The sequence below is a fragment of the Doryrhamphus excisus genome, chromosome 1 (genome assembly GCF_030265055.1).
Source record: "Doryrhamphus excisus isolate RoL2022-K1 chromosome 1, RoL_Dexc_1.0, whole genome shotgun sequence".
Classification (NCBI taxonomy): Eukaryota; Metazoa; Chordata; class Actinopteri; order Syngnathiformes; family Syngnathidae; genus Doryrhamphus; species Doryrhamphus excisus.
Genome location: NC_080466.1, coordinates 25334312 through 25362226, shown reverse-complemented (window position 1 = coordinate 25362226; position 27915 = coordinate 25334312). Strand labels below are relative to the sequence as shown.

Below are 27915 nucleotides of genomic sequence, written 5' to 3'. Positions count from 1 at the left end.
TCAGACCTGATTGGTTCCAATTCCCTCAATGAATGAATTGCACCAATACACCATTCAATGTTAATACATTCAATATTTTCATAGTTACAGCATTGAAAAATAGCATTACATTTAACTTGCTCAATAAGTTTTTTTTACATTAGAGTCCTGTAGACATTAAATAACACCCCTATAGTCACCTTTATTCCCTTGTAATACTTTGTTTTACACCACATCACTGCAGGCACAGACGCTAGCATAGTGAGCTATTGCGCTAAGTAGTTTAGTCTCTCGGATTAACTCTAAATTTAAGAAAGTTTTCAAACGGAGTCGAGAAAAAGGACATATAAACTAAAAACTTACCACTTCCACACAGAATGGGAGGATAACTTTTATTCACTATGTCTTCTTAATCTACGCAAAGTCATTCCATCATGTTCTGCTTTTAGGTACTAAAGGCTGCCATTGGTTCGCCATGTTCTGCTTTTTTGTTATAGTAGTAGTAAATTATTGACAAAATTTTTGCTTAAAAGTAAAAATTGTACTTTGATATATAAGCTTCATTTTGCATTTAATTGTATTTATTTGCACACTTAATAAGACAATAAGACAAGAAAACAACAAGAATTCCAATAGCACAGACAATATTACAAATACTACTATTAGTTTTTTTCACTGCAATTTTCTATAGCAGGGTTGTCCAAAGTGTGCATCCTTTCATTTTTCACTATGTGGTCCGCGCTGGAAACAGTTTGGACACCCAAATGAAATGGATGAAGCTAAACTTTAGCATTACTTTGTGTTGGGTTAGCTTTACCCTGGTGAAAGTGGATCTTTCATTTTTTGGATTGGAACGGGTTTACGGGGTTTCTGGTGGGGGTTTCATCACCTTGGGTGATGAACTTCCAACTCACGGTGGACGGAGACACACAGACAACGTTTGGTTAGAACATGGAGGACATGGACGAAGACGAACCGTGGATACAACATGAAGACACAGATATTCCACCCTGAAGTGCAACTTAATATAACAATGAAGGACGTTTTACACTCATCTCAGCAGTATTACTAGCAGCGCTTATTTGAAGGAACTGTGCAAATGAAATACGAGCACCACGGGGGTCCTGTGGTCCAAACATGGACAGCAAAGGTTACATGGCAACCCTGGCAGATGATCCTCTTGAGAGATTCTTCTCATGGGCAGTTTGGACGACTCTACTTGCCGTGTTTCAGTGCTCTCTGGAAACAAACACAACACTGATGACGTTCAGCCCAATCATCCAAAATACACGCCTCATTAGTATTTGTATTGTACTGCAGTAACACATACCATACACACTCTAACAACAACATTACAAATATAAGCACACTTATTTAGTTTTTACCTAAATGAAGCATTTTGAAGCAAAATGAAGTCTAAATGAAGTCAAATACAAACACATTCACACACAAAAGACATTCATTGTAATGATGTAGTACTGTACGCTGGTGACTAGGTGTCAGTAATGTTACAGTAATGTTGGTTGAGACACACAAGCACCACACTCGATTGGCGTTTTTTTCTTGTAGATGTGTATGATCGCAGGCACAATAAAATCACTAATAAAAAAACATGGCTACTGTTACGCACGCTAAGCTAACCTCTGATGTCAATTACTGCCTGCCCCCACCCCCCTAATCAGCTCCCCTAGGGAACATATTTACAGCAACAACCTTTATGTCTTTCATTCATTCATTCATTTTCTACCGCTTTTTCCTCACGAGGGTCGCGGGGGTACTGGAGCCTATCCCAGCTGTCTTCGGGCGAGAGGCGGGGTACACCCTGGACTGGTGGCCAGCCAATCACAGGGCACATATAGACAAACAACCATTCACACTCACATTCAGGAAAAAAAAAGTTCTCCTCTCATTCCGTGTGGAAGTGGTAAGTTTTCGGCTTATTTGTCCTTCTTCCTCACAACGTTTAAAGCACTTTATTACATTGGAGATATTGGAGGTAGGGCTACATGGCGGTCGCGTGGTTAGCGTGTGGTTCACACTCACATTCATACCTATGGACAATTTGGAGTGGCCAATTGCCAACCTAGCATGTTTTTGGAATGTGGGAGGAAACCGGAGTACCCGGAGAAAACCCACGCATGCACGGGGAGAACATGCAAACTCCACACAGAGATGCCCGAGGGTGGAATTGAACCCTGGTCTCCTAGCTGTGAGGTCTGCGCGCTAACCACTAGACCGCCGTGCTGCCCACCTTTATGTCTTATTTTTTCTTATTATGTGTACTATATTGGGTAATGTGAGTGTAAAGGTGACTGTGGGGGTGTTATTTCATGTCTAGAGGGCTCTAATAAACATTTTTAGAACATGTTTTCTATGCTCTTAACTGCGAAAATATTCAATTTATAAGTAAGGAATCCTACTTTGCAGGAATGTAGCATGGTCGGGTAAACAGCGTCATCACGTTTACCATTGTGAGGATTGCTATGATTTGCTAAGATATATTAACCAGTGTTATTATGTCTTATTTTCTCTTATTATGTGTACTATAATTGGGTAATGTGAGTGTAAAGGTGACTGTGGGGGTGTTATTTCATGTCTAGAGGGCTCTAATAAACATTTTTAGAACATGTTTTCTATGCTCTAACTGCGAAAATATTCAATTTATATAAAAAAATCTACTTTGCAGATATGTACCAAGGTCGGGTAAACAGCGTGATCACGTTTACCATGGTGAGGATTGCTATGATTTGCTAAGATATATTAACCAGGGTTAGAGTCCATCCATACATCATGATGAGTATTTCCCCTGTAAAGGCAGATGTCTGTGTACGTACCTTGTGAGCGTTGTCTGCAAGCTGATGGGCTGCGTGCACCAGCCCCAGAGTCTTGTCTTCAGCTGGAGTCAGCCTGTCGCCACGCTCGCCCAGAACCACGTTCATGCGATGGACGGCATTACCCACAGCGCCCCCTGCTGCCCGCACTTCAGCCTGACCTGCTGATGCATAGAAATTATATCAGCTACCGTCCGGCACAGTGAGTACTCAGCCTGGTGCTCTTCTTGTATCACAACATCTGCTGAAGGAAAACAGAGGCATCAACCAACTGGAGGAAAACTTCCTGTATTATAAGGAAAAGGTCACTACAAAACATGCCAACACTGCCACCCAGTGGTCACACCGAGATACAGCACTGAGCAGTAATACCAGATCATATAGACATTTTTCAAAGATGAAAAAAGACAGTTGTTGCTCCAATTTGTTTATTTTAAGTGGTAACATATCGAAGTTGTGCAATGTTGAAAGTTGATAAATGAAAAAACTAGTAATTATGATTTTATTCACATAATAATATAACTTTTTCTACAACCTAGTTAATTAAAAATTACTATTTAGTTTTCTTTGCTTCTTATAATATTACAACTATGAAAAACAGTGGCTCCGGAAATGCTACAAATTTTTTGTAATGATGTTATTCTTATAAAATTACAACTTTTTCTCATTAGATAAAAATGTTTTTCTTAATATTTTCACTTTGTTTTTGTAAAATTACAGCAATTTTTTCCATTTTTGCTGTTGTTGGAGTTTTCTTGATAAATTATATTTTATGTGCTATTTACTGTTTACGCTGTACATTGTTGTTCATATTTGATGACATTTATTTATTCTCCACATTGGTATTATTATTATTTATTATTATACAGGAGCCAGGCAACGACATTTTGTTGGCAATTTCACTGCTGTGTTATTGTGCATCTATCTATCTATCTATCTATCTATCTATCTATCTATCTATCTATCTATCTATCTATCTATCTATCTATCTATCTATCTATCTATCTATCCATCCATCCATCCATCCATCCATCCATCCATCCATCCATCCATCCATCCATCCATCCATCCATCCATCCATCCATCCATCTAGTTAGTCTAGTACTTAGTCTACTAAGTCTAAGTCTACTAAGTCTTTTGCATGCTTTCTTTTTCAGTAAAATGTTCCAATGTGAAGGAACCGCTAGGACACCACAAGACTTTGGTTCTTGCAGGGCACCAAAACGTGCAGATGGGATCTTAGCCGACCTTTGAAATGCAACCCAAGTGGGACCGGCTGCGAGTCGCATCCTGGCATCCGTCCCAGGCATTACGCTCGGCTACGAGGGGCGTTCATGGCACACTGAGCGCCCGAAACGCCAGCTTCTGTACTGTATTGTATTGGCTCCACCTCTCCCAAATCAACAAAGTCGCCACTCATGTGACTGCACCCTCAGCCCCCGCCACCGAGCACAAAGACGCCTTTCAGCCGCAACGAGGTGCAGAACAGACGAGACAATAAACAATAGACAAAAACACAAAACATCACAACCGACACACAAAATAAAACATGGTGTCGTACAAAGCGTTGCCAAGGCAACCAAACGCTCTGGCATTTGCAGCTTTTAGCTGTCAAACTACCTCGTCTTATCGTGGTCGAGGGGTTTGGATGCCCAAGTGACCCTAAGACCTCCCAAGGTAAACCGTTAGCGGAACTGCAGCTCCAGGAGGTGCAATGTGGTTTTCGTCCTGGCCATGGAAGACTGGATCAGCTCTACACCCTTGCAAGGGTACTGGAGGGTGGGGTTGGCCCAACCGGTCTACATGTGCTTTATGGACTTGGAAAAGACCCGGGGGGGATGGGGCTGCCTTGCACAACCGGAGGAACCTGGTTGGCATTGCCAGCAGATGTCAAGCCAGTTCCTGGTGAACTTTGGTCTCTGCCAAGGCCGCCCTTTGTCCTTGATCCTGTTCAGAATCTTCACTGACAGAATGTCCAGACACAGGACTTGAGGACAGGTGAGGGCCTTCGGATCTGATCTCTGCTATTTGCATAGCCTCATCAGGCTGTGACCTTCAGTGTCTACTGGGGAAGTTCACAGCACCCCCAAATCTGGGGTCATGGTTCTCAGTGGGAAAAGGGTTGGGATTGAGGTCTTGTCCTAGGTAGAGGGGCTTACGGGCGTCTTGTTCTCGAGTGAGGAACAGGTAAAGCTTTCAATTTACCAGTTGATTTACATTCCAACCCTCGCCTGTGGTCATGAGCTTCAGGACCTAAGACCCCCTGGGAGGCCTGGGAATGCCTCCATGTCTCCCTCGGTGAAGAGGTGCTTAGAGAGCGGGAAGTCCGACTGGACAAGCAGAAGAAAATGGATGGATGGACAAGCTGGTCTGCTACGTGGCCTCATGTAATTCCTCAGGGTTTGTCCCGTGCAGACTTGAGTTTCTCTGGAGGAAAAACCTACCTAGCAACGTGCTAAGATGGTCCGTAGCTCCTCCATTGTTAATTCCCTTCTTTTCTCGCCATTTTCTCTCAACAAATGACTTGGTGCAGTACAATGCTGTACAACTGATGTTCACGAGGGAATAGTACCACACTGTTCACCAGACAGAGTACTTGGTCCCTAAAACAACTGAAATACATTCACTTTCAGTTTTGGGTAACCTTAGCCTGTGGCACCTTCTTCTAAATATGTTTTTTTAACGTGATCAGAGCCCTCTAGACATGAAATAACACCCCTATAGTCACTTTACTCTCCTATTACCCAATATTGTAGGCATAATAAGAGAAAATAAAACATAAACGAGATGTGTTTGTGTGTGTTTTGCAATAAATATGCAATGGTGGCACAAACAGGAAGTGACATTGGGTTCTGAGTTGAGTTTTACCTTGCAGTAGCCAGTGTTAGGGATTATGGTAATGGTAATGGTAATGGTAATGGTGACGGTAATTGTAATGGTTTTATTTCATTTGAACATGCATCAGATTCCAATTGAGTGCATCCCATAATCAGTTCCCAGTTCCACATGTCCAAAAGGAGTAGGAAGAAGCAAAGCTTATTAAATCCTACCCCTCCATCTGGTACTTTTACAATCACTAACTGTTACATTTGTTCACTTCCTGCTTTCCTAATATAGTTTAAGTTTTTTTTTATTTTGTATTTTTTTTAATTTTAATTTTAATTTTAATTTTAATTTTAATTTTAATTTTAATTTTAATTTTAATTTTAATTTTAATTTTAATTTTAATTTTAATTTTAATTTTAATTTCAATTTTAATTTTAATTTTAATTTTAATTTTAATTTTAATTTGGACTGGTGACTGGTTCCTGACTGGTTCAAGACTCTTCATCCTTGTATTTAGCAAACATCAACTGCTTGTATTGTTTCTTGAATTGGCTCATCGTTGTGCATTGTTTGATTTCCTTACTCAATCCATTCCATAGTTTGATTCCACATACTGAAATGCTATGGCTAGCATAACGTAGTCCTAGCATAGAAGTGTTTCAAATGTACTTCTTCCCTGAGATCATATTTCTCCTCTCTTGTAGAGAAGTATTGGATGACATTTTAGGTAATTGGTTATTTTTAGCCTTATGCATTATTTTAGCTGTTTGAAGATGAACTATATCAGCAAGTTGAAGTATTTGTGATTTTACAAATAAGGAGTTAGTATGTTCTCTGTAGGCGGCATTATGAATTATCCTTACTGACCTTTTTTGCAGTACATTTAGCGAGTGAAGATTGCTTTTATAGTTATTAGCCCATATTTCCACACAATAAGTAAGATATGGTAGAACCAGAGAGCAATAAAGAGTGTGGAGTGATTTCTGATTGAGAACAAATTTTGCTTTGTTCAATATTGAAATATTTCTGGCCACCTTATTATTGTGCCTGTTGTGAGATCACTCAAACCTGCAATAAAAGCCTGTTGTTCTGGTGATCAAGTCTGGTGCTTGTGTATCTCACCCAACATGACAGTAACATTCCTGATACCTAGTGACCATTAGAGACAACATATCACAACATCTTAGAATGCGCCTTCTGAATAAAGCCTTCGTTTAACCCTGAGATGCACGAGTGACTGGACCCTACACTCTTCCATAAGTGGGTCAAAAATCACCCATAATAGAATCAATGCCTTTTTATGCCAATTTTGCCATTTTGGTTCGAAATAATCACTTGTATGATATTTATGTATATCATTTATCATATTTATAAAGTAGGCTCATTTGTTCATAATACTAACAGTCATGAAAGACACATACACAATATTATATGAAGATAATACCTGTTGTTGTATTAGCACTTTATGTGTAAAATAATCTTCCTGAGGGGTGACACTTCTGATATAGTCTGTGTGGTCTACAGTTAATTTATTCCTGACAGCCAAAGTTGATAAGAATCAAAGGTTCCTATTGGATTCCATAGAAAATGCATGCGGGTCATTTTTGACCCACTTATGGAAGGTTGAGGTAGTAACACAAAAACTACAATTTCTTAAAATTTATAAAAGGTAAGTTAAAAATGTAAATGGCATGATATTAAAAACATGTTTTTTTTAGGAATACCTGGAATATGAAATGATGAAAAATTTTCATTACGAAGATATTTCAAGAAAACAACCTGACCGGGTCATTTTTGACCCACTTATGGAAGGTTGGGGTAGTAACACAAAAACTACAATTTCTTAAAATGTATAAAAGGTAAGTTAAAAATATGAATGGCCTCATATTAAAAACATGTTTTTTTAGGAATACCTGGAATATGAAATGATGAAAAATTTTCATTACGAAGATATTTCAAGAAAACAACCTGACCGGGTCATTTTTGACCCACTTATGCATCTAAGGGTTAAGGGATTGAGTGCATGTACTACATTGTTACATAATAACACTTATTACCAGTACCCATAACTCAACTAGAACCTTGTTCTAGAAAACCAAACAAGTAAACATGATTACCTTTACTCAGTGAGTGTCTTTGCTGTGCGGCCATGTTGTTCTTCAAGTGGTTGAAGAAGGCTTTGCAGCGGTAGATGAACAGGTTCATGGTGGAGGCATCTGGCAACAGAACAAGGATACAAGAAAGCTCACTGGTGTCCATGCTGGGACCAGTACTGCTGGGTGTTCCCATGCTTCCCAAAGGCAGTTTTCATTACCTCTGGTGAGTTTGGACGGGCAGTTGATGAACTCCGGTAGTTTGGGTACAACCAAGCTTTTCCGTCGGGCCTGTTGTGTTCTCGGTAAAGGGGAGGAGTCACTAGGACCAACCTCCGGAACCTGATGGGCCCCCTGGCGGTTTGTCTTGACCAGACTTCCTGACTTCCCCTCCCAGTGAGTCTGGCAAGCCCGATACAATATCTGGACCAGAATACACTTCTCTGCCGCAGAGCTGGCCACCCACTGATCCGCCATGTTGACAAAGACCAGGTCAAACTCAGGACAGTCCTACAGACGAGAAGCTAACACAGTGACCAAGCTACGACTAATCCAGCTTAAATGTCATATTTCTATGGACCTAAATGAACCTTGTTGGGGTTGATGCCGTTGACCTGTCTCAGCTGCTCCACCGCCCACTGGGACGTCCTTGTGAAGGTCGAGGCGCCACTGAAGCGTTTCACCTTTGAAATGATAAGCTGGTGTGGCCTGGTGTCGGTCACTACAGATACACAAACGTTCCAAAAACATGCGTGTTAGGTTACCTGGCAACCAGTCCGGGGTGGACCCCGCCTCTCGCCCGAAGACAACTGGGATAGGCTCCAGCACACATAGAGAGGATAAGCGGTAGAGAAAATGGATGGATTTTGACATTATGATGCTATCGCTATTTTAGCCTTCCTTATGCTTAACATGACCATAGCTGAGGGTAGGAACGTAGATGGGAACGTAGATGAAGTTCTGCCTTTCTGCTCAGCTCTCTCTTCACCACAACGGACCAATGACTTTGGGTCATGGGCTTTGGGGAGCGACCGAAAGGACAAGATGTTGGGTACAAGTGGCCCAAATGGGTGGCTGGGCTCTCCCATAGAGATAAGTTTGGGAAACTCGGAGGAGAACCGCTGTTCCTCCGCAGGAGAGGAAACAGACGAAGTGGCTTTTGCATTTGGTCAGGATGCCTTCCAGAAACCTCCCAGGCGAGGTGTTCAGGGCACGTCGGACCAGTAGACCCAGGACCCATTGGAGAGACTACTATGTCTCTCAACTGGCTTGGAACCACCTCAGCATCCACCAGGATGAGCTGAAGGAAGTGTGTGGTACACAACCCCTCCATCCATGAGTACTTTTTATTTCCTATTCGTACTTTCCATCCATCCATCCATCCATTTTCCTCCGCTTATCCGGGTCCGGGTCGCGGGGGCAGCAGTCTTAGTAGGGAAGCCCAGACTTCCCGGTCCCCGGCCACATCCTCCAGCTCCACCGGGAGGACACCAAGGCGTTCCCAGGCCAGCTGTGAGACATAATCCCTCCAGCGGGTCCTAGGTCTGCCCCGGGGCCTTTTCCCGACTGGGCATGCCCGGAACACCTCAGCAGGACTAGATTCCCGAGCCACCTCAACTGACTCCTCTCAATGTGAAGGAGAAGCGGCTCCACCACCTACCACCTACGGGGGCAAGCATAAGGGTCCGGTGCATTGTGTGTTGGGTGGCGGTCCAGGGCGGATGCATGGGCGACCTGGTCTTTGGCGGCCAAATCTGGTTCTATTCGTACTTTGTATTCCTGACAGTTGACAGTCATGGATCTGGGTTCAGGAGTCGAGTTTGGTTTTGTGTGAGCTCACGGTGGGAATCCGAATGTACAGCTCTTTGTTTCTAGCTGGTAGATAAATACTTTTAATATTGTAGTACTCTTATGGTACGGTGTGCTGGTTTACATTGTGGTTGTCATAGTACTCCACTGCTGCTGGCGTGAGACTTGTACCTGACACACAAATGAATGTCGCATAGTCGCCTTTGGATACGGGAGACAGGAAGGACATCCTCTTCTTTTTCCTCCTCCGCACCTCCACCGCCACCAGCATCCGCTCATCGCTGGGGATGAAGACATCTTTGTTGATGGCAGACTGGCTGCTCATTGTTGTGGTCAGACCTGCACAAATGTCACACACACACACACGCACACACACACATGCACACACACACACACACACACACACACAAATGTCACATACGCACACATACACACACGCACACACAAATGTCACACACACACACACACACAGGCTTGTGAAGGATGATGGACCGAATCAGAACTCATTCATTCATTCATTTTCTACCGCTTTTTCCTCACGAGGGTCGCGGGGGGTGCTGGAGCCTATCCCAGCTGTCTTCGGGCGTAAGGCGGGGTACACCCTGGACTGGTCGCCAGCCAATCACAGGGCACATATAGACAAACAACCATTCACACTCACATTCATACCTATGGACAATTTGGAGTGGCCAATTAACCTAGCATGTTTTTGGAATGTGGGAGGAAACCGGAGTACCCGGAGAAAACCCACGCATGCACGGGGAGAACATGCAAACTCCACACAGAGATGGCCGAGGGTGGAATTGAACCCTGGTCTCCTAGCTGTGAGGTCTGTGCGCTAACCCCTAGACCACTGTGCCGCCCCGAATCAGAACTATCAAGTCAAAATATATTTTTTATGTAAGAATGTAGGAGTTTTTTTTTTTCCAAATATTCTGCAGTGGTGTCCAAAATGCAGGCCGAGGGCCATTGGTGGCCCATGGCTGGGTTTTTTTGTTGTTTTAATTTAAAACCCAATTTAACAAGAAAACTAAAAAGAAACAGCAATAATGGAAAAATCATCAGTAATTTTCCAAGAATAACTTATGATAATATTACAAGTATAATGCCATAATATTATGAGAAAAATAACACATTAGTATCATAAAGTTGCAATACAGTTGACAAACACATTTACAAACTATCATCCAGTCTCCTTACAACCACAATTCTCCAAAATGATTGACAAGCTATTCAACAATAGGCTGGATACATTTATTAATGCAAACAAATTACTATCAGAAAGTCAGTATGGATACAAAGCTAATATTTCTACCTCCATGCCACTTATTAAAATGAGGGAGGAAATGACTAACACTATAGATTAGAGGAAGTGTGCAGCCGCAGTATTCATGGATCTGACAAAAGCCTTCGATACAATCAATCATGACATCCTAATAACTACATTAGAAAGGTACAGAATCAGAGGATTAGTTCTTAATTGGGTCAAAAGCTACTTAGCTGACAGGAAGCAAGACGTACAGCTAGGAGAATACACATCTGCAAATTCATATATTACGTGCGGAGTTCCCCAGGGGTCAATACTGGGGCCAAATCTGTTCAACTTGTACATCAATGATATTGACAAGCTGGTATTATTTGCGGATGATACCACTGCTTTTTGTTCTGGAGGGAGTACAGACCAAATCATTAGAAAGGTCAGAGAAGAAATGGTCATACTAAAAAGATGGTTTGATGATAATAGATTGTCCTTGAACCTAAGTAAAACTAAAATCATGCTGTTTGCTAACAGCAGAAAGGACACGTACCAGCAAATACAAATAGACGATGTAGACATTGAAAGGGTGAAGGAAAATACATTTCTGGGGATCACAATAGATGAAAATATGAGCTGGAAACCTCATATTACAAATATACAACATAAGGTGGCCAGAAATATTTCAATATTTGTTCTCAATCAGAAATCACTCCACACTTTTTATTGCTCTCTGGTTCTACCATATCTTACTTATTGTGTGGAAATATGGGCTAATAACTATAAAAGCAATCTTCACTCGCTAAATGTACTGCAAAAAAGGTCAGTAAGGATAATTCATAATGCCGCCTACAAAGAACATACTAACTCCTTATTTCTAAAATCACAAATACTTCAACTTGCTGATATAGTTCATCTTCAAACAGCTAAAATAATGCATAAGGCTAAAAATAAGCAATTAGCTAAAAATGTCATCCAATACTTCTCTACAAGAGAGGAGAAATATGATCTCAGGGAAGAAGTACATTTGAAACACTTCTATGCTAGGACTACGTTATGCTAGCCATAGCATTTCAGTATGTGGAATCAAACTATGGAATGGATTGAGTAAGGAAATCAAACAATGCACAACGATGAGCCAATTCAAGAAACAATACAAGCAGTTGATGTTTGCTAAATACAAGGAGGAAGAGTCTTGAACCAGTCATGATGTGCTATATATATCACTATATTGACACTTACTATGGTACCCATTATGTCATTGGATGCTCATATCACCTCCTACGAGGTACCAGGTACATTATTAAAAACAAAAAAAACCTTAAACTGTATTGCGGAAAGCAGGAAGTGAACAAATGTAACAGTTACTGATTGTAAAAGTACCAGATGGATTAATTTTAGGATTTAATAAGCTTTGCTTCTTCCTACTCCTTTTGGACATGTGGAACTGGGAACTAATTATGGGATGCACTCAATTGTAATCTGATGCATGTTCAAATCAAATTAAACCATTACCATTAAAAATATATATTTTAATTTTAGAAAATAATTTTGAAAACAGCAGAATGGAAAAAAAGGCTGTATTTTTTTTTTAGTCCAAATATGTCATAAAAATGTCCTATTCTAACGAGACAAAAAGTCTTGATATTACGAGAATAAACTCCTAATATTATTAGAATAAATAATGTCAGTTTAGTAGCATATATTAAAGAAAAATATATTTTTTAAGTCATCATAATAAGTCATATATGTATAGAAGCAAAGTTGACAAAACATAATTGACCTGGGCAAAGAGTTACAATATAATGGAAATGAAGCCAAAATATAATGGGAATAAAGTTATTATGTTATGAGAACAAAATGTATGAAGATTATTTTGGAGAAAAGGTGAAATATCTGGCAAAACAGGATAAAATGGGGAAAAAGAGCAAAGTTGATACTGTTAATATGCCTTTTCATCTATATGACAGAGCTGAGATGCACTATATAATATGCAGTATATAATATGCAGTATTCTATGCAGTATATACTAACTCCTTAGCATATTATACTGTACATGTTGCTTTACAAAATATCCCAGTGATCCTTGCATCTTTTCATTTTCACTATGTGTGACCCTCGCTGGAAAACGTTGGACACGTTCCTGTTGTTTCCTTATCCAAAAATTCCCAAAAACTACTGGATGCCCCACAGGGGAGGTCATAGGTCACACTTAGGCATCCTCATTGAAGAGCCATCAAGAAAAAGCAGACATATTGTTGTCACTCTCAGGTCTACACAACCTTAACTTTCACTTTCTAGAGAGGTATAGACTCTCCGATAGACTCTGTGTACTTTCATTTTGGGCTTGTATTCAAGTCTAACCAAATATACGTACCGTCATCTCTCATTTATGGTGGTTAATTGCTTTCAGACCCGACTGTGATAACTACATTTCCGCAATATTTTTTTATTATTTATTTATTTCCGCAATATTTTTTATTTCCTGTTTAAGGTCTGGAATGGTGTTAAAACCATCCCAGGCTACAACTCCAAGAAGCTGACAGCTCTGTACAAGATGAAGTAAAGTTTGATCAATTCCCTCGTTTATGGCAATTAATTGGTTCCAGACCCGACTGTGATTAGTGGATTTTCACAAAGTAAGATTCGATATTAATAAATGTAATATTTATGTTGTTATGGCATAGTATACCTGTTTATTCATTCATTCATTCATTTTCTACCGCTTTTTCCTCACAGCTGTCTTCAGGCGAGAGGCGGGGTACACCCTGGACTGGTGGCCAGCCAATCACAGGGCACATATAGACAAACAACCATTCACACTCACATTCATACCTATGGACAATTTGGAGTGGCCAATTAACCTAGCATGTTTTTGGAATGTGGGAGGAAACCGGAGTACCCGGAGAAAAAACCCACGCATGCACGGGGAGAACATGCAAACTCCACACAGAGATGGCCGAGGGTGGAATTGAACCCTGGTCTCCTACCTGTGAGGTCTGCGCGCTAACCACTCGACCGCCGTGCCGCCCTAAGCCTGTTTATGAGCTTCAACTATTTATTTTTTTTACATTATTAAAGCCCTTTAGACAGGAAATAACACCCCTATAGTCAACTTTATATCTGTAATACATATATAGGAGACATCATCAGAGAAAATAAGACAGACAAGACATAAATATGATAACATACTGAGGATAGCACTTCCTGTTTTTTTCTGGCCAGCGTACTTCCAGCTATTGTCTCATCAATGTAGACTTTACACTCGTATTGGCCAATATAGTAGACATAATAAGAGCAAATAAGAGAGCCATCTAAGACGTGAGTACAATTCCTGCTTGAGCAGTGCCACAGTAAATGTATTCCCTAGGGAACCTTGGTGGTGGGCAGAGATGCTTGGAGGACACAAAGTGACATCGCACGTTCAGAGTTGACTTTTATGGCCCTAACAGTTATTATTATGATTAGCAGGTAATTATTATTGTGGCTGCAATAAATGTTGACTGAACAATTACTGACACCAAGTGGCCACTGTAGAATATTACAGTCAAAAGTCTAATGTTTCTTCTGCCTTGTCTTTGTATTTAATTCATAAAGTAAGTTCATCCAGGTTTATTTGTTGAAGATTAAAAAAAAATGATATAGTTCAAGGGACACATTCATATTTATTAATCTCATATTAAAAGCCTCACCTGCCTCCCCTGACAGCACGTCACCGTCTCACTGCACTCCACACACGCAACAAAAGCTTTGATATGTTTGTGACTTACCTCTCGTCGTACTCTGGAAGGGCAAAGGATGTTCCTGTTAGTAGAAAGTTCTGTTAGTCAGGAGTTAGATGGACTGGACAACATCGCTGACATGAATTTATACCCGGGAGGCGCAGCCAGGGGAGCGCCTTGCTGCCCGGACACATGAAGCACTGTGTGACCTTGAGAGGAGGATGACGCCGCGGGAAACAGTCACTCTCTGTTTGATACAATCACATCATTTACACGCACACGTGTTCAAACGTCTTCACACGTATTCATACGTGTTCACACGTATTCAAACATATTCACACGTCTTCACACGTATTCATACGTGTTCACACGTATTCACACATCTTCATACATGTTCACACGTCTTTACATGTGTTCACACGTCTTTACATGTGTTCACACGTCTTTACATGTGTTCACACATCTTCACACGAATTCACACATGTTCACACATGTTCACACGTGTTCACACGTCTTTACACGTGTTCACACGTCTTTACACATGTTCACACATGTTCACACGTCTTCACGTGTTCACACGTCTTCACACATGTTCACACGTCTTCATACATGTTCACACGTCTTCACACATGTTCACACGTCTTCACACGTCTTTACATGTGTTCACACGTCTTTACATGTGTTCACACGTCTTTACATGTGTTCACACATCTTCACACGAATTCATACATGTTCACACGTGTTCACACGTCTTTACACGTGTTCACACATCTTCACACATGTTCACACGTGTTCACACGTCTTTACACGTGTTCACACATCTTCACACATGTTCACACGTCTTCACACATGTTCACACGTCTTCATACATGTTCACACGTCTTCACACGTAGTCACATGTCTTCACAGGAATTTACACATGTTCACACATGTTCACACATGTTCACATGTCTTCATACATGTTCACACAGATTCACACGTCTTCACACACGTTCACACGTGGTCACACATGTGAACACGTAGTCACACGTGTGAACACGTGTGAACACGTCTTCAGACGTCTTCACGTGTTTACACGTCTTCACACGTCTTCACATGTGTTTACACGTCTTCACACATGTTCACACGTCTTCACACGTAGTCACACGTCTTCACAGGAATTTACACGTTCACACATGTTCACACATGTTCACACGTCTTCATACGTGTTCACGCGTAGTCACGCGCCTTCACACGTGTTCACACGTTGTCACACATGTTCACACGTCTTCATACGTAGTCACACGTCTTCACACGTGTTCACACGTAGTCACGCATCTTCACACATAGTGACATGTCTTCACACATGTTCACACGTCTTCATAAGTAGTCACACATGTTCACGTACTGACACAATCCGTCCTAACAAACCTTCAGATGTCTAAACACCTTTTTCACTTTGACAATTTTGGATCGTGTGGCCTTTGAGGATTGTGGGATTTCCCAAAGTAAATCCGCCAAAAAAAAACATGATTGGTCACGAGTCCCAAGTCCAAGTCAAGTCTGAAGTCTTTCTGTGTGGGACTCGTCTCTGAGTGACAAACTCCAGTCCACATCTCTGCCTTCCCAGGCCAGCATGGAGATGGTCTCACCAACATGTCCTTGGTCCTCCTAACAGTCGGGCGTGCCCTGAACACACCCCCGTAGAGGCATTCAAGAGGCCAAATGCCCGAGTCGCCTCATTTGGCTCCCCACGGTGCAGCAGCTCTACTCTGAGTTTCTCCCAGATGACAGTTGATCCTACCTTTACAACCCTCTAAATGCATCTTTACACATTATTAGAGCCCTCTGGACATGGAATAGCAGCCCTATAGTCACTTTTACACTCTGATTATCCAATATAGTAGACATAATAAGTTAAAAACCTTGTTGGCAATAACGTGCAGTAGGAGCTGTCTCTCTTTCGAATGCACAGAAAAGGTGAGGCCATACGGTCCAGGATGTGTTCATGTCTCCAAAAGGATCGTGGATGATGGCAACATTTTTAAAAGGTGCACTTTTCCTTGGATAATATTGGCCGTGGAAACCTGGTTCGTGGCCTTGGTTCGCTGCACTAATGGCTGCTCGGGTCTGAACATCAACACCACCTTCATCCCTCCCGTTTTTAATAGAAATAAGATTGACGGAGTCCACCTTGGGGGTCTCAGGGTCTCGGGTCTGCAGATGATGTGGTCCTGATGGTCTCATAAGGCTGTGACGTTCAGCGTTTACTGGGATGGTGGTCCAGTGTGAAGCTTCTGGGATGAGACTCAGCATCCATTCTTCCCCGATACAAACGTGTGGATTGGCGGTCGAGTATCTCGGGGTCTTGTTCACGAGCGAGTGACGGCTGGAGCACGAGATTGACAGGAAGTGGTAGATTGCTGAAGAGAGAGTTCCTGCACTCGCCTACGGTCATGACCTCTGGGTTGGGACCGGAAGAAGGAGCTTGTGGCTGGAGAAGGTGGATCGGGCATCGAACCCAGATGCCTGCTGGGAAGACCTGTAAGACAAGCTGGAGGGATTACTGTCCATGTTACAACTGGCCTGGGAAAGTCTTACAGATGGAACTGGAAGACCGGGATGTTTAGGCTTCCCTATTGAGCCTACTTTGTCTTCCATCAGTGGAAGAAAATGGATGGATGGAAAATGTCTTCAAACTATGACCAGACCAGAGAATTGGACCTCTCCGTGGTTTTAATGTACATGGACATAAGCTGGATGAAGGTAAAGCACGAGAAAGACGCCATAAGGAGAAAAAAGGGTCAACGTATTCATAGTTTGATCACTGCTGTCAATCAACGACCCAAGCATTCATCCACAACGACCGATTACACAAACGTTTCAGTTGGCAGTGGTTCAAGGTGCCCTTGAGCACAACATCTCAGGGGCACCGTCATGCATGTGTGCTGTGCAACACAATACTTGACACACGTGATACACACTTTGATCATGATAAGAAATGTACAAAATAATAATAATAATGCATTTACAAATTGTAAACAGTGCACTCCATCTTTGAAGGTCTAAGTCGGGGCTGTCCAAACGTTTTCTCGTGAGGGCTACATCGTGAAAAATGAAAGGTGCAAGGGCCGTTTTGAAATTTTGTCAAGCAACGCATGAAGATATGCTAAGAAGTTATATGTATTTCATGAAAAAAAAATGTATCTCACTTTGTGATATAGGTGAAAAAGATTATTATTCATATCATCTTTGCAAAAAAAATGTTTTGCATTTCCGAATAGTTCAACTTTCTTCACGAATGGAATTGTTTGTCCTATTATTACGACTCATTTTTTTCTGCATATTATCAGCTTATGCTCTGAAAATTGCAACTTAACCTAACTTTTTCCAAAAATGACAACTTTATTGTGTTTTCTTTGTTTCTCACAATATTATATTTTTTCTCATAAAATTAATATTTTTTTCTTGTTAGAATAGGACTCTTCTCTTAAAAGATTTTGACTTTATTCTTGTAAATTTAAATTCTTTTTTTTTTTCTATTTCAACTTTCTTCTCCTTGTAAATTTTGTTCTCATACTAATTCTAACTTTAATCCGATAATACTTTTACTTTATAAGGAGTACCACCAGGGGAGTCACTATGTTCTGAGGACAGGGAGGGGGGGTTGCCCCCAGGAGATGCCCAGGATATGAATGAATGTAGTAGACATTAGGAAATCCAAAAAACAAATAAGGAACAAGAGCGGGGATATAACTTTCCCACTTTTTGACAAATTTAGTAGAGATACTCAATTATTTTAGGCCACCATTCAATTTTAATGAATGCCGAATTGTTTTTTTTTTATCACATTAACACCACCAACTAGAAAAACACAACAGATTTAACAGACATACGCTACATTATTATTATCCTTATTATTATCATCCACTCCATAACAATAATGATAAATGAATTAATCAACTTCAATCATCAATCATCAACTCAGTAACCCGCAGTGTGCATCCATAACGTGAAAGAAACACAACTGATGCCCAAAAGGGCGCAGGGCACCCTTGGCACTCCAACCAGGACCATGATATTAGCTACTGGCTAGCTAATTAGCATATGCTGTGGTCCTTTATGGCTGCAATCTACCTCTTGGCTGTAAAACAGAAGTAAAAGATATGAGCCGAGATCGCCTATAAATCTTTTTTTTTTTTTATTTCATTTATTGATTTTTTTTTAACATTTATTTATTTCTTTATCGATTTATTTATTTCTGCAAAAGGAGGATCTACTAAATATTGATGTCATTTTTCTGTTGGGGTGCCCAAATTTATGCTGCTGCCTTCTTTTGTTTACGTAATTATTAAACACTTTCTGTACATCCGATAAACTTCATTTCACTTCTCATGTCATTTTTCATACCACTGGATGTCATGTCTTAGCATATGGACGTGTGTTGCTTTACAAAATATCAACATATCCCTGGCATCATTTTACTTTTCAATATGTGTCCCTCACTGGAAAAAGTTTGGACACCCTTGGGTTACGGTACGGAGACTGGCTCAGCCACTCTAGGATCTTAAAGTCCTTCTTGGTGAGCCACTCCTTTGTTGTCTTTGCTGTAATTCTGGAAGAACCGTCGCTATGTTGTGGTTGAGGTGAGGGAGTTCTCATCCAAGATTTGGCGGCACACGACCCCGTTCATCGATCTGGGGAAGTCTTCCTCGTCCCTCAGCAGAGAAAAACCCAAAGCAAAGTTTGCCACTTGCTGTGCTTGGACTCATATTCACCATTTCTCTGCTGCACGCCGAGACCGCCATTTTGGTGTCATGTGACCACATCACATTCTCCCAAACCTTGCGACCCGTTCAGGTGTGAAATCATGATATCAAATGTGATGGAATGTAGTCATTCCACCGGTGACCTATGATGAAAGTAGTCATTCATCACATCCTCAGTCACCGTGAAAGAGTGGAACGAGGACAAGGTTTTGGGAACAGCTCATCCCATCTGTCCATGGTGTCCATTTTCAATTCACTTGATGATAACGTCATCATGCGAATATAAAATAAATTAGTTGTCATGTGTAAGTCCACTATGTACAATAAATGAATAGTACGTATGCTAAAAATGTTTTCAATAGTAGAAAGTGAATGAAGAGGATGTGCCTTGGTGTGCTAAGAAGAGTCCGTGTTGTCCTCGGCTGTCTCAGCAGGCTCTTGAGGTCGGTACATGAAGGTGAGGAGGAAGAGCGCCACGTCATAAGAGCACCAGTAGGCCGTGTGTGACGTCACCGCAGACCAATAGCGGCTCTCCACTAAGCCTTCACGTAGCTCGAAATCAATACGCCGCTCCAGTTCCACTGAAACACAAACATTGGAATCAATATGGAGTATAACCATCAAACACTAACATTGGAATCAATATGGAGTACAACCATCAAACATTGGAATCAATATGGAGTATAACCATCAAACACTAACATTGGAATCAATATGGAGTACAACCATCAAACATTGGAATCAATATGGAGTATAACCATCAAACACTAACATAGGAATCAATATGGAGTATAACCATCAAACACGAACATTGGAATCAATATGGAGTATAACCATCAAACACTAACATTGGAATCAATATGGAGTATAACCATCAAACACGAACATTGGAATCAATATGGAGTATAACCATCAAACACTAACATTGGAATCAATATGGAGTATAACCATCAAACATTGGAATCAATATGGAGTATAACCATCAAACATTGGAATCAATATGGAGTATAACCATCAAACATTGGAATCAATATGGAGTATAACCATCAAACATTGGAATCAATATGGAGTATAACCATCAAACATTGGAATCAATATGGAGTATAACCATCAAACACTAACATAGGAATCAATATGGAGTATAACCATCAAACATAGGAATCAATATGGAGTATAACCATCAAACACTAACACTGGAATCAATATGGAGTATAACCATCAAACACTGGAATCAATATGGAGTATAACCATCAAACATTGGAATCAATATGGAGTATAACCATCAAACATTGGAATCAATATGGAGTATAACCATCAAACACTGGAATCAATATGGAGTATAACCATCAAACACTAACATAGGAATCAATATGGAGTATAACCATCAAACATAGGAATCAATATGGAGTATAACCATCAAACACTGGAATCAATATGGAGTATAACCATCAAACACTAACATAGGAATCAATATGGAGTATAACCATCAAACACGAACATTGGAATCAATATGGAGTATAACCATCAAACACTGGAATCAATATGGAGTATAACCATCAAACATTGGAATCAATATGGAGTATTACCATTTAACATTGGAATCAATATGGAGTATAACCATCAAACACTGGAATCAATATGGAGTATTACCATCAAACATTGGAATCAATATGGAGTATAACCATCAAACATTGGAATCAATATGGAGTATAACCATCAAACATTGGAATCAATATGGAGTATAACCATCAAACACTGGAATCAATATGGAGTATAACCATCAAACACTGGAATCAATATGGAGTATAACCATCAAACATTGGAATCAATATGGAGTATAACCATCAAACATTGGAATCAATATGGAGTATAACCATCAAACACTGGAATCAATATGGAGTATAACCATCAAACATTGGAATCAATATGGAGTATAACCATCAAACACTAACATAGGAATCAATATGGAATATAACCATCAAACACTGGAATCAATATGGAGTATAACCATCAAACATGGGAATCAATATGGAGTATAACCATCAAACACTAACACTGGAATCAATATGGAGTATAACCATCAAACATTGGAATCAATATGGAGTATAACCATCAAACATGGGAATCAATATGGAGTATAACCATCAAACATTGGAATCAATATGGAGTATAACCATCAAACACTAACATAGGAATCAATATGGAGTATAACCATCAAACACGAACATTGGAATCAATATGGAGTATAACCATCAAACACTGGAATCAATATGGAGTATTACCATTTAACATTGGAATCAATATGGAGTATAACCATCAAACATTGGAATCAATATGGAGTATAACCATCAAACATTGGAATCAATATGGAGTATAACCATCAAACACTGGAATCAATATGGAGTATAACCATCAAACATTGGAATCAATATGGAGTATAACCATCAAACATTGGAATCAATATGGAGTATAACCATCAAACACTGGAATCAATATGGAGTATAACCATCAAACATGGGAATCAATATGGAGTATAACCATCAAACATTGGAATCAATATGGAGTATAACCATCAAACACTAACATAGGAATCAATATGGAGTATAACCATCAAACATTGGAATCAATATGGAGTATAACCATCAAACACTGGAATCAATATGGAGTATAACCATCAAACATTGGAATCAATATGGAGTATAACCATCAAACATGGGAATCAATATGGAGTATAACCATCAAACATTGGAATCAATATGGAGTATAACCATCAAACACTAACATTGGAATCAATATGGAGTACAACCATCAAACATTGGAATCAATATGGAGTATAACCATCAAACACTAACATAGGAATCAATATGGAGTATAACCATCAAACACGAACATTGGAATCAATATGGAGTATAACCATCAAACACTGGAATCAATATGGAGTATTACCATTTAACATTGGAATCAATATGGAGTATAACCATCAAACATTGGAATCAATATGGAGTATAACCATCAAACATTGGAATCAATATGGAGTATAACCATCAAACACTAACATAGGAATCAATATGGAGTATAACCATCAAACATTGGAATCAATATGGAGTATAACCATCAAACACTGGAATCAATATGGAGTATAACCATCAAACATTGGAATCAATATGGAGTATAACCATCAAACATTGGAATCAATATGGAGTATAACCATCAAACATGGGAATCAATATGGAGTATAACCATCAAACATTGGAATCAATATGGAGTATAACCATCAAACACTAACATTGGAATCAATATGGAGTACAACCATCAAACATTGGAATCAATATGGAGTATAACCATCAAACACTAACATAGGAATCAATATGGAGTATAACCATCAAACACGAACATTGGAATCAATATGGAGTATAACCATCAAACACTGGAATCAATATGGAGTATTACCATTTAACATTGGAATCAATATGGAGTATAACCATCAAACATTGGAATCAATATGGAGTATAACCATCAAACACTGGAATCAATATGGAGTATAACCATCAAACATGGGAATCAATATGGAGTATAACCATCAAACACTGGAATCAATATGGAGTATAACCATCAAACATGGGAATCAATATGGAGTATAACTATCAAACATTGGAATCAATATGGAGTATAACCATCAAACACTAACATTGGAATCAATATGGAGTACAACCATCAAACATTGGAATCAATATGGAGTATAACCATCAAACACTAACATAGGAATCAATATGGAGTATAACCATCAAACACGAACATTGGAATCAATATGGAGTATAACCATCAAACACTGGAATCAATATGGAGTATTACCATTTAACATTGGAATCAATATGGAGTATAACCATCAAACATTGGAATCAATATGGAGTATAACCATCAAACACTGGAATCAATATGGAGTATAACCATCAAACACTGGAATCAATATGGAGTATAACCATCAAACATTGGAATCAATATGGAGTATAACCATCAAACATTGGAATCAATATGGAGTATAACCATCAAACATTGGAATCAATATGGAGTATAACCATCAAACACTAACATAGGAATCAATATGGAATATAACCATCAAACACTGGAATCAATATGGAGTATAACCATCAAACATTGGAATCAATATGGAGTATAACCATCAAACACTAACATTGGAATCAATATGGAGTACAACCATCAAACATTGGAATCAATATGGAGTATAACCATCAAACACTAACATAGGAATCAATATGGAGTATAACCATCAAACACGAACATTGGAATCAATATGGAGTATAACCATCAAACACTGGAATCAATATGGAGTATTACCATTTAACATTGGAATCAATATGGAGTATAACCATCAAACACTGGAATCAATATGGAGTATAACCATCAAACATTGGAATCAATATGGAGTATAACCATCAAACATTGGAATCAATATGGAGTATAACCATCAAACATTGGAATCAATATGGAGTATAACCATCAAACACTGGAATCAATATGGAGTATAACCATCAAACACTAACATAGGAATCAATATGGAGTATAACCATCAAACACTAACATTGGAATCAATATGGAGTACAACCATCAAACATTGGAATCAATATGGAGTATAACCATCAAACACTAACATAGGAATCAATATGGAGTATAACCATCAAACACGAACATTGGAATCAATATGGAGTATAACCATCAAACACTGGAATCAATATGGAGTATTACCATTTAACATTGGAATCAATATGGAGTATAACCATCAAACATTGGAATCAATATGGAGTATAACCATCAAACATTGGAATCAATATGGAGTATAACCATCAAACACTGGAATCAATATGGAGTATAACCATCAAACATTGGAATCAATATGGAGTATAACCATCAAACACTGGAATCAATATGGAGTATAACCATCAAACATTGGAATCAATATGGAGTATAACCATCAAACATTGGAATCAATATGGAGTATAACCATCAAACACTGGAATCAATATGGAGTATAACCATCAAACATTGGAATCAATATGGAGTATAACCATCAAACACTAACATAGGAATCAATATGGAATATAACCATCAAACACTGGAATCAATATGGAGTATAACCATCAAACATGGGAATCAATATGGAGTATAACCATCAAACACTAACACTGGAATCAATATGGAGTATAACCATCAAACATTGGAATCAATATGGAGTATAACCATCAAACATGGGAATCAATATGGAGTATAACCATCAAACATTGGAATCAATATGGAGTATAACCATCAAACACTAACATTGGAATCAATATGGAGTACAACCATCAAACATTGGAATCAATATGGAGTATAACCATCAAACACTAACATAGGAATCAATATGGAGTATAACCATCAAACACGAACATTGGAATCAATATGGAGTATAACCATCAAACACTGGAATCAATATGGAGTATTACCATTTAACATTGGAATCAATATGGAGTATAACCATCAAACATTGGAATCAATATGGAGTATAACCATCAAACACTGGAATCAATATGGAGTATAACCATCAAACATTGGAATCAATATGGAGTATAACCATCAAACATTGGAATCAATATGGAGTATAACCATCAAACATTGGAATCAATATGGAGTATAACCATCAAACACTGGAATCAATATGGAGTATAACCATCAAACACTAACATAGGAATCAATATGGAGTATAACCATCAAACACTAACATTGGAATCAATATGGAGTATAACCATCAAACACTAACATAGGAATCAATATGGAGTATAACCATCAAACACTAACATTGGAATCAATATGGAGTATAACCATCAAACACTGGAATCAATATGGAGTATTACCATTTAACATTGGAATCAATATGGAGTATAACCATCAAACATTGGAATCAATATGGAGTATAACCATCAAACACTGGAATCAATATGGAGTATAACCATCAAACATTGGAATCAATATGGAGTATAACCATCAAACATTGGAATCAATATGGAGTATAACCATCAAACATTGGAATCAATATGGAGTATAACCATCAAACACTGGAATCAATATGGAGTATAACCATCAAACACTAACATAGGAATCAATATGGAGTATAACCATCAAACACTAACATTGGAATCAATATGGAGTATAACCATCAAACACTAACATAGGAATCAATATGGAGTATAACCATCAAACACTAACATTGGAATCAATATGGAGTATAACCATCAAACACTAACATAGGAATCAATATGGAGTATAACCATCAAACACTAACATTGGAATCAATATGGAGTATAACCATCAAACACTAACACCGTAATCGTATCCTCCGATTATTCTTTGTTTACAACACATTGCTCAGCTGTAAAGCACAAGCTACGGGATCAATGCAGGGATGCGATAGACGGCCACTGCTAGCATAGTAAGCGATCAGGCTAAACTTACAAAAAGTGTTTCAAATGGAGCGGGAAAGCCAAAAGTAAGAAAGTAAGAAGCCAAAACCTTACCACTTCCACACAGAATAAGAGAACTGAAAGGAAAAGTAGAGTGTGTCGTGTCAGACATGCCATGGCTAACTAGTACATGCATTGTGAAGGTCATCTAATCTAATGTCATGGAACATTACCACAATACTACATATACTACACATGTTTTTCAATATTGTTTTTGCTGATAGTAGTACTAATAATAACCAGTGGTAGTTAATTCATTCTCAAAAAACACAATAGGGGGAGGGGCTTGAACCACGAGGTAGCCAGGGACGACTCCATACCAGGGGGCCAGCGAGGGCCAGAGAGTGACTACCAGATAGTGATCATTTTATTCCCATAATATTATAACTTCTCCCATGCAAACTTTTGCTTTTGCTATTGTTTTTTGTTTTTTAATTTCCAACTATTTCAACTATTTCAATTTTCTTCTCATAATGTATTATAATTTATCATAATTTTGACTTTATTCCCAAAATATTTTTACTTCATGCTTTGATTTATTATTTATTCTCTTTTATAACTTTTACCACAACCAAATTTTCCACATATTATAACTTTGTTTTTTTGTCTCATAATATTATGATATTATTTTATTATGATATTATTATATTGTACTGTATTATTATATTGTACGATTGTAATTATATTATGATATTATGATATTATTTTATGTTATGTTTATTATGTTTATTATATATTATGATATTATTAATATTGTTTTTTTTTAATCTGACCTGATGTTATTTTTTGGAATATTAAATGGAACGTTATTCTGACGCAATTGCAACTTTTTCTTATTAGATTACAACGTATTTCTCTTAATATTTTGGGCTCTAATTCTGTAGCGCAGCACAAGGTAGCGCAGGGTGACAGAGTGTGGTGCACCCCACGCAGTGGTAATTTCATCCAGCGCACCCAATGTGCGCAGCAAATTTGGTAGACTGGGCTGCGCCGACATGGGCGTGGCGTGGCACCAAGGGGAGGTGTCCACATTTGCAGCTTGGCACAAAACAAGTGAGAAAACAATGCCCCGCAGGTGCATTGAAAGCTTGCCATCTCAGACCTGGCGCAGTCTATTCTTGGCGCAGGCGAAGCGCATCCTGCGCAGTGGTACACACGTCACAAAAACGTCACAGTCGCACATTTCAGTGGAAAAAACGACAGCAGCCACTATTTCATGGAACCGTCATTTTTGTTTGTTTATTTCGGCTTTTTCCTGATTTTGGAGTCGCTAGAGCGAATCTTTTGATTGGTTAAGATTACACTCTCTTGCCTCTTTCTCACTTACACTGGTGGGAGGGATGGAGGCGTGGGTGCACCGCGCTGCGCCAGACTGCTCTGCTCACAAAAATTGCAAAGTGCGCTGGTGCCACACCCCGTTGGCACCAAACCTGGTCTACAAAATTAGAGCCCAATTACTTTCTTCTTGCTGCAGTTTTCCATTTTTGCTGTTGCGTGTTGTTTTTTTGTTTTACTTTTCTTGTTACATAATATTTATGTAACAAGAACCAGCCACAGGTCTTCTGAACTTACATGAGGTGTGGTCCATGACCACTGAGGTGGACTGCGACATGGCCTGCTCCACCTCCCTGTGATCTTCCTCCACTTGTTTTTTCTTCTCGTCACTTTCGCCCACTGGTCCCTTCTCTCCCGAGAATGTGTTTTCGCCTTCAGTGGCTCCGCCCTCAGTATCTGACGGCTCCTCCTCGACCCCGCCCACCTGGCCACTGGATCTAGAAAAGCGGGAAAACAGGATCCCCCCGATTCCCTTTCCAAGACTCGCAGCACCTGAAGAGCAGAAGGTACGATGAACATTCTGTAAGGCCATGATGTACAAAGTGTGGCTCGGAGGCCATTTGTGAACCGTGGCTGTTTTTTATTGGCACATTCTAAAAAGATTTTTATGAAAACTAAAACCAAAAATAAAAAAAACTGCAGTAATTTTACAAGAATACAGTTAAAATATTAATGGAAATTGGTAATCTAATGAAAAAAAGTCATAACTTTAGGAAATATTGTAATTTCAGTATACTAAAATTGAAAAATTAATAAAGTAATCGCAATATTAATGGAAAATTAGGTTGAGAAAAAAGGTTTTAAA

At 39.2% G+C, this 27915-nt stretch overlaps 2 protein-coding genes across 3 annotated transcripts in view; both read right to left on the bottom strand.

The window, feature by feature from the left end:
* Positions 1-357: 357 nt before the first annotated feature.
* Positions 358-14720, bottom strand: stxbp6l (syntaxin binding protein 6 (amisyn), like). Of its 2 annotated transcripts, none has more exons than XM_058068841.1 (7): positions 14564-14720; positions 9710-9877; positions 8320-8450; positions 7951-8239; positions 7754-7852; positions 2814-2974; positions 358-1218 (listed from the first exon to the last, which is right to left on the bottom strand). In XM_058068841.1, exons 2-7 carry the CDS (start codon positions 9861-9863, stop codon positions 1195-1197), a joined length of 858 nt encoding a protein of 285 aa, XP_057924824.1. In that variant the 5' UTR covers positions 9864-9877; positions 14564-14720; the 3' UTR covers positions 358-1194. The 2 variants fall into 2 exon arrangements, with proteins under 2 accessions (XP_057924824.1, XP_057924834.1); XM_058068851.1 differs by having other exon boundaries at positions 2814-2971; positions 14564-14719.
* A 131-nt stretch (positions 14721-14851) lies between these two features.
* The window catches only part of ddhd1b (DDHD domain containing 1b), a 27683-nt gene continuing 14619 nt past the window's right edge, over positions 14852-27915 (bottom strand). Inside the window, exons 12-13 of the mRNA XM_058068789.1 lie at positions 27348-27602; positions 14852-19844 (exon numbers count right to left, since the gene is read on the bottom strand). Coding sequence (XP_057924772.1) covers positions 19660-19844; positions 27348-27602 — 440 coding nt within the window. The 3' untranslated portion in view covers positions 14852-19659. The remainder of the gene's footprint in view (positions 19845-27347; positions 27603-27915) is intronic.

Coding starts and splice junctions, on each gene's coding strand:
- stxbp6l (XM_058068841.1), bottom strand. CDS start 9,863: ATGAGCAGCCAGTCTGCCATCAACAAAGATGTCTTCATCCCCAGCGAT. Junction 8,240..8,319: donor ACGGCATCAACCCCAACAAG/GTTCATTTAGGT, acceptor TCTCGTCTGTAG/GACTGTCCTGAGTTTGACCT. Junction 7,853..7,950: donor CCCGTCCAAACTCACCAGAG/GTAATGAAAACT, acceptor TTCTGTTGCCAG/ATGCCTCCACCATGAACCTG.